Source organism: Phaseolus vulgaris, unplaced genomic scaffold (genome assembly GCF_000499845.2).
Source record: "Phaseolus vulgaris cultivar G19833 unplaced genomic scaffold, P. vulgaris v2.0 scaffold_13, whole genome shotgun sequence".
NCBI classification, from domain to species: Eukaryota; Viridiplantae; Streptophyta; class Magnoliopsida; order Fabales; family Fabaceae; genus Phaseolus; species Phaseolus vulgaris.
In genome coordinates, this window is record NW_027174082.1 from 748859 (window position 1) to 756328 (window position 7470).

The following is a 7470-nucleotide window of genomic DNA, read 5'->3' on the forward strand; positions in this document are numbered from 1 at the left end:
AATTGTTAATTTTTTATAAAATATTTTATTCATAAAATAAAGCAACATGACACCCAACCATGATTATAACTATGAACATTATACCTTCAATTAATGTGTAACAAATTAACAATTTAGGTAACTTTAACCAGAATAATTACTATGGAAAAAACTAGTTAAATTATTGTACCTAATCGATTTACTCTTTTATAAAGCATTTAATTTCGAAACTATACTATCAATATTTTTTTATTGATATTTAATTTTAATCTATATTTTTATACTTAAGTTATTTAATAAAATATCTCATAATTTCATATTTAATAAAATCAAATTCTATTGTACTCAATTATTTATAACATATATATATATATATATTATTTACTATATTACAATTACCACTACAAGAAAAATTTTAAATAAAAATCAATTTTAGAAACAAAAAATAATTAGTTGCTATAGTGACTAAATTAGAGACCATTTTAGGGACTAAATAAATTTTTGGTTTCTAAATTAGTTTCTATTATTGTTAAATGGTTTCTAAATTGGTATCTAATTAGCCACCAAGGTTTTTGCTACCAAATTTAGAAACTATTTAACAATAATAGAAACTAATTTAGAAACCAATTTTTTTTAGTTTCTAAAATGGTCTCTAATTTAGTTACTATTATAACTAATTATTTTGATATCTAGAAATTGATTTCTATTAGATGATTTTGTTGTAATTGGATGATTTTGTTGTAGTGTACACATTTTATATATATATATATATATATATATATATATATATAATATTCACTCTAATTAAGAAATCTAAACACTACACAAATCTCAAAACTCTAATTAACAAATTTAAGAATATCATAATTACTTACATCTCAACTTTATTAACCAACTATTTAAAAAAAATCAATTTTATTTCTTAATCATTATAAAAAAAAGAATTCATAAACTTTTAATAACTTTGTAAATATAAAATAATTTTCTTTTACACTCCCATAGTTATAAAAACTTCTATTTTATGTTTTTGGTTTACGAAAATTTACTTTCGAAATCTAAAATTAATTTTTACATAAAAAAATTTAACAAAAAATAATTTATAAATTTCACAATATGAACAAATAAGTGCAATCTAATTCTGTTTTTTTTTAAATTACACAGTTAAAAAAAATTTAGATTTTATTGTATAATTTAGAATTTATTTTTTGCAAGAAGAAAACTTCTAAATTACACTTTATATTACATAATACAACCAACATATAAACAAAAGTGACTGAAAAAAAAAAACCACAAAGAAATGAGGTTGATGACATGTAAGGGAAAGGCGACGGCAAAGTGACAATTTTGTATTTTAATCATCCCATGAATTTATAAACTGAGTATTTTCGGATTTTGAAAATTTTGTTGGGTGTAAGTTTAAAATGTAGGAAGTCTTCGCCTTGAAACTATGATGATAGAGAAAGATATGATCAATAAGGACTTCTTCCTGCACCTTCATATATTTTTTTCTCATCTCTATAAATTTTTTTATTTTTCAAATATGTCCTTATGTAAATAATTGGAAAACTTACAGATATTTGGAAGATAAAGTCTTTCAAATTATTAAGGGTAAAATGAAAATTTCACGTTAGATGTTTGGAGAATCAACCTGAAAAGTATGGGGTGCAGAAAGCAATCCCATGCTTAGTGTTTACGTCTGCCACGTAGGACGCCCACGTGATCTGCACGTGTGGTTGATTTTCCTCTTTCCCTTATTAAAACCCCCCACCGTCTCTTTCCTCTAAGAAATTTGATTCCGCAGTCGTCAAGCTTCCATTGTCTACTGTTGCGTTGCTCCTGATTTTGCTTTCCATCGGAATGGTTCGTTCCCTCTTCTTCTCTTCTGTTTGCCCTTTTTCTCTCTCTAATATCATGTTACTTTCCTTTTCTTTCTTTGATTCTGGGTCTATTTTACTTTCACACTTTCTCCCCCGCGCCCAAATTCTTCTTATGTTTTCATTCCTAGTTTTCCCATCAACCGAGATCAATTTTGATGCTTCAAAATTTTTCATTCCAGTGCGGGAATACTTGAAATTCTGCCTTCATCTTCTTCTATTTTTATTTTTTTCATTTCTCTTTCATGCTAAATTATTTTGTTATCTTAGTGCATGTGGGGACAGAAAGATGTGGACATCTTTAACTTGCAACGTTTTAAATGGAAGTTTGGATTATTGCAGGATAGTGCAAAGACGCATGGTGCTGTTCTGGCTTGCACAGATGGAGCAGTTCTTTCCGTCAATCAAGCGCTTGAGGCAATTAGAGAACTTGGCATTGAAGGGGTTCAGCAATCGGATCCTCTAGTTATTACATCTGCCTCTCTCTTAAGTAATTATCTTCATTCTTCATTCTTTGTTTGCATATCTGTATTGCACCCCTTCTGTTTAATAACTTATACTGATTTCGCTTAGAATATGTCTTATGCCTTTTCTTTTATGAACTTGCGGGTAAGCACTCGGCACTTATAGGTCAAATGCAACTGTGGTACACCAAAGTGAACCGTTTTATTGAATCAGTTTTAAATCCGAAGAGTTTACAATTTATGGCTTTAATTACCCATTTGATCCTGTAGTTGCAAAAAAAACTACTGGCATTTCTGAGGAATAGCTCTGAATTGATGGGTGTTCAGATTGTGCCTGTCCTCTCAGATGAAAAAATCAGTTTCCTTTGTAGGCTCATTGAATGCCCATATCTTTCTGAAGTGGTTCTTGCTGTTCAAGCACGGCAACATCTAAATACTTTACAAGAGTAACAATTTCAAGCCATCAATGAAGTTAACAGAGCCTTGTTTAATGTTATAATACAGCTTGATTGTCATTATAATAAAGTTTATTGTTTATTAAAATATATAAACATATATTGAAATGCTTTTAGGTTAGACTTTTACAACTCAAAATATGCTAACAGCAAAGATATTAAGAACCAGCCTCCAAGTATAATCAGATAAAAACCAAAAAGACAATGATTCTTATTTCAAAGAGAACAATCCCCCATTTTGTCAAAATGAGGGTGAGTTATGCCAGTTTATTATCTCGTCATTGTCATTGACAATATTGGCTGCTCGGTATTTCTTTGTTTCTTAGTTTATCTGCAACAGTATATGGTGACAAAATTCAATATTTCATCTAAACTAGATCAACTTTGGATCTTCAACAGATCATGGTTCAACCTTTAGTTTGGGCAGCAAAATGCATGAACTGCAAGAAAATTGAAAATAGCCAGTCCTTCCTGTATTTTGTCTAATTCCTTTAAACATGTCAACCAATAGTTATTGTTTCTTCATTGAAGAAGATGGATGGAATGCTCCAATTCCCATTTCCATTGCAAATGCTCAATTCCATTTCACTCATATATCATATTTTATTGTATTGTAACTAAAGAAACTATCTTTTGTTACCTATTATTGCCAATTTCAGACAAGTTGCCAGTGGAGTCTTCCTCTTTTGATTCTGCTATTTTATTTTGGCTGTCAAGTGATTGTCCTGGGGACCAACTGATTCAAGAAATTCTTAGAGTGTTAAAAGTAGGTGGAATAATTCTCATTCGCAAGTCATCTCAGTCTATTGTGGGCTCATTTGATAAGGTAGTAACATCTTAGATTGTGCCTAGGTGAATTGATATTGTTCTATTGCATGATCTGATTATTTTCCCTGTTATCCTTGCAGATAATATCTGATCTTCAGAGCAAGTTATTGTTGGCAGGGTTTTCAGAAGCACAAATTTTACAATCAATTGGGGTAAGTTTCATTAACTGGAATCTTCCTATGCCACTTCTATTCATTGATTTCTTATTGTTTTCTTGTGTTTATTGGGGTGAGTTTCATTAACTAGAATCTTCCTATGCCACTTTTATTCATCGATTTCTTATTGTTTTCTTATGTTTGGTGTTGTACACCAGAAAACAATAGGCCGACATGTGTCTTAAAACCAGTCTATTATTAGCAGCTATTATTTTAAAGTTAATGGTTTTTCAGTTTGAGCACAATTATTAATTTTCTCTAGTTTTTTTTCTTTTAATCATGATCTTCCCTGTCCTTCTGGCAAATTTCTCTTCCTATTGTATAATGAGTGGATTATAGGCCTTGAGTCATTAATTATTCTTTATCTTTCTTTCCTAATTATTTGTTCTTATCCTCTTACAAAGTCTAAGAATCAATATGCTTTGTATTGCTCATAGATCAAAGCTAAAAAGCCTTCATGGAAAGTTGGTTCAGCATTTGCCTTAAAGAAGGTGATAAAGAGTTCACCTAAAATTCAAATTGATGTTGATTCAGATCTGATAGATGAAGATAGTCTTTTGACTGAAGAAGATTTAAAGAAACCCCAGCTACCACCTGGTAAGGAACACTTTTTAAGTTTCTGTTCCTCAACTAGCGTTGTGTGTGATACCAAGTTCTTAGCTGACATGTTTTATTCCATAGGTGATTGTGAAATTGGGAGCACTAGAAAAGCCTGCAAAAATTGCACCTGTGGGAGGGCTGAAGAAGAGGACAAAGTATTGAAGTTAGGATTGACAACAGAACAGATTAATAATCCTCAATCAGCTTGTGGCAGTGTATGTGTTAATTATTTTCCTTTTGTAATATAAAGTTTGTTTATGCTTTGCAAGGCTATGTGTTCAACAAGAATTCATTTTTGCTTTCTGCACATTTTAGGCATCAAATTTCTAACCTGTTTGATAGCTTCCCAATTTGGTTAGTTAGCTTTTTGTATTAATTTAGATGAATTATAGAGGCAAAGAAGCATTAAAGCAACTCCTCTCCCCAATTCATAAATGTCATGAATATAAGAGCTATGGCTACTGCATTATAATTCCTTTCCTTTTTGGTTGCACATAGCTCAGGAATGTGGATATAGAGGCTTTTGGATGGAAGAAATGCAATTGTCCTTCTATTGCCATTTCTTTCAATTTAGCTATGAAAGCTCGCCGAATTTGAGTTTTAAATAAGCTTTTAAATTCACGTGGCCAAACTCACCTAGTAAAAAAGGAATTTTGTTTGGATTATAAATCCACTTGTATGTTCATATCTTGCTCTTCAAAATAGTTTTGTTAGATCATCTTACAAAGGTCATTTGTAACGCAAAAACTATTTTGAACATTAATTTTGATCAGCAATAATGGAAAAAACAAGAATGTCTAAGATTGATTTCTATTGTGGTCAGTGTGTCTAGTATAGATTAAGAGCTACGATTTCCCAATGATTGCATTGCTCTCAAAGTTGTCTTTGATTTGCAGTGTGGGCTCGGAGATGCATTCAGATGCAGTACCTGCCCTTACAAGGGACTGCCTGCCTTCAAATTGGGCGAGAAGGTACTTTCTCTCCCTCTCTTCAATTGGTGTCATTTCTTTTGGTATGGTTTTGGTGTATGGCCAGTAGTCATTCCTTATTTTTATGCAGGTAGCACTGTCTGGTAACTTCCTTGCTGCTGACATATAAATGGACAAGATTGAAGAACGATTTGTCATGGAAATCCTATTATTATAGATTTATTATGTAGTATTTGTCAGACACTAGTTATGTTAATACTAGCAGAACCATTCATCCCAGTAATTTGATTTGATACGTATGAAATACCAGAGATTCATGTTTCCTGCTATTATAGAGCTGTAATGCCATTTCTCTCTTCCTCTTTTCTATTTGCATCTAACTACATGCGGTGTGTGCTTTTCTGATCCTTTATAAGCCTCTGTTTGTATCCGTATCCGGGTCATTACTTTTCACCGGATTGAAAAGGAAAGGAAAGAAATAACTTGTTTGAATTTGAATTTGGAAATTTGTGGGTAATAGAGAGCGAAGAAAAGCGTAGGCTAACAGATAGCGAAGAATCTTCTCTTCTGAGTTGAGTTGAGAAGATTAGATGAGAAATTTTTTCATTTTACTATATTACCCATACCTCACCTATTACCTATTTGTCATACTCTTAGAATGAAATGTGGAGAAGAAAGAATTTGTAATTTATTTTATTTATGTTAATAGAATGTTGTTGTCTTTTGATTTTTCAAAAAGTTTTTTTTTCTTAATCACATGTTTGAATGAGTTTTCTAGTAGTTAAGAAAAACTTATTAATATTTAAATTTTTTCTGATATTTTTATGTATATTTTTTTTTCTAAAAATAAAGTAAAAAACTTTATAAATATCAGTTTAAATTTATAAAACAATTATAAGTATACAAAATATTTAAATTTTAAAATTTTTCTAAAATCAAGTGAAAAACTTTATAAAAACTTCACAAATAATCAATCAAATTAATTTTTTTATCAATTTTTAAATATAAGAATAAATGTGTAAAGTTATATTTTTATTCATCACATCACTCACGAACTTTTATAAATTTTTCTTATATTTTTTATTTTATTTATCTTAATCCAAACACCTTTACTTTCTTTACACTTTATCTTCAAATCATTTCAAATTCACTCCTTCATTTTCACTTCCTAATCTAAAGCTTATTTTCACTTTCTAATCCAAACAAAACCTAAGTGTTGAAGTGGATAAAAGAAAAACAATGCACAAGGTCGTAAATATATTTTTTGCAATAGGATTTATAAATAAAATATAAAATTATCTTTTGATAAACTTAAAGTTAGACTCTTTATATCTATAAATGTGTTTAGCGTTTTAAAAAACCCAATAGATGTTAATCTTTAATAGCACAATTACACAATAGAAACAATAAATGTTTCATTTATCCATTTAAATACATTGAATTTTAGCTGTTTTGACTGATTTCATCCCACAGATGGATATTCAACTCAAAATTATGAAAAACATGATCTTAGAGCTGATAATGTACATGGGCCAATTCTTCATGAAATTCGAGTCCTTCTTTCTGCACCTCCACAGAAGAGAGAAATGACAATTTTGCAGTCTTTTTTTATATTTTTTTCTCCTCTTTTCCTTCTCAACCGTAATAACCTTCAACTTCTACCACGTGAGCAACTCCTCATCTCCCACAGCTAGGGTCACCACCGTAACCATTTCTCATCTTTGTCATCTAAGTAGAAAAATTATATTTTAATTACACAATTCAAAATATAAATTTAATAGATATAATGTATTTTAAAATTTAAAATAGAATATATTTTATATTCTTTAATTCAAGATATAATGTATTTCAAAAAAATTAATTTGAAATATATTATATTGTAAAGTTTGAAATACAAAATTTACATTTTAAATTGTAAATTGTTGTTTTTGAAAATATGGAAATGTATTGTAAAAATTTAAAATACAAAATTTTGTATTTTGTATTTTAAATTGTAAAATTGTTATTTTTGAAAATATGGAAATGTATTGTAAAATTTAAAATACAAAATTTGCATTCTAAATTATAAAATTCAGAATAAGTAATTTTGTTATTTTTTGAAAATATGGAGAAGTTGAAGAAAATTTGCCATGTAAATACTAAAATAATACATTTGTAACATAAAATATCCTTGAATGAACATCTGA

General features: G+C 29.3%; 1 protein-coding gene across 1 annotated transcript; it reads left to right on the top strand.

The window, feature by feature from the left end:
• Positions 1–1715: 1715 nt before the first annotated feature.
• Positions 1716–5653, top strand: LOC137816899 (anamorsin homolog). Its single transcript, XM_068620066.1, has 8 exons — positions 1716–1839; positions 2196–2343; positions 3432–3598; positions 3681–3752; positions 4193–4352; positions 4437–4570; positions 5252–5326; positions 5415–5653. Exons 1-8 carry the CDS (start codon positions 1837–1839, stop codon positions 5451–5453), a joined length of 798 nt encoding a protein of 265 aa, XP_068476167.1. The 5' UTR covers positions 1716–1836; the 3' UTR covers positions 5454–5653.
• Positions 5654–7470: the final 1817 nt, after the last annotated feature.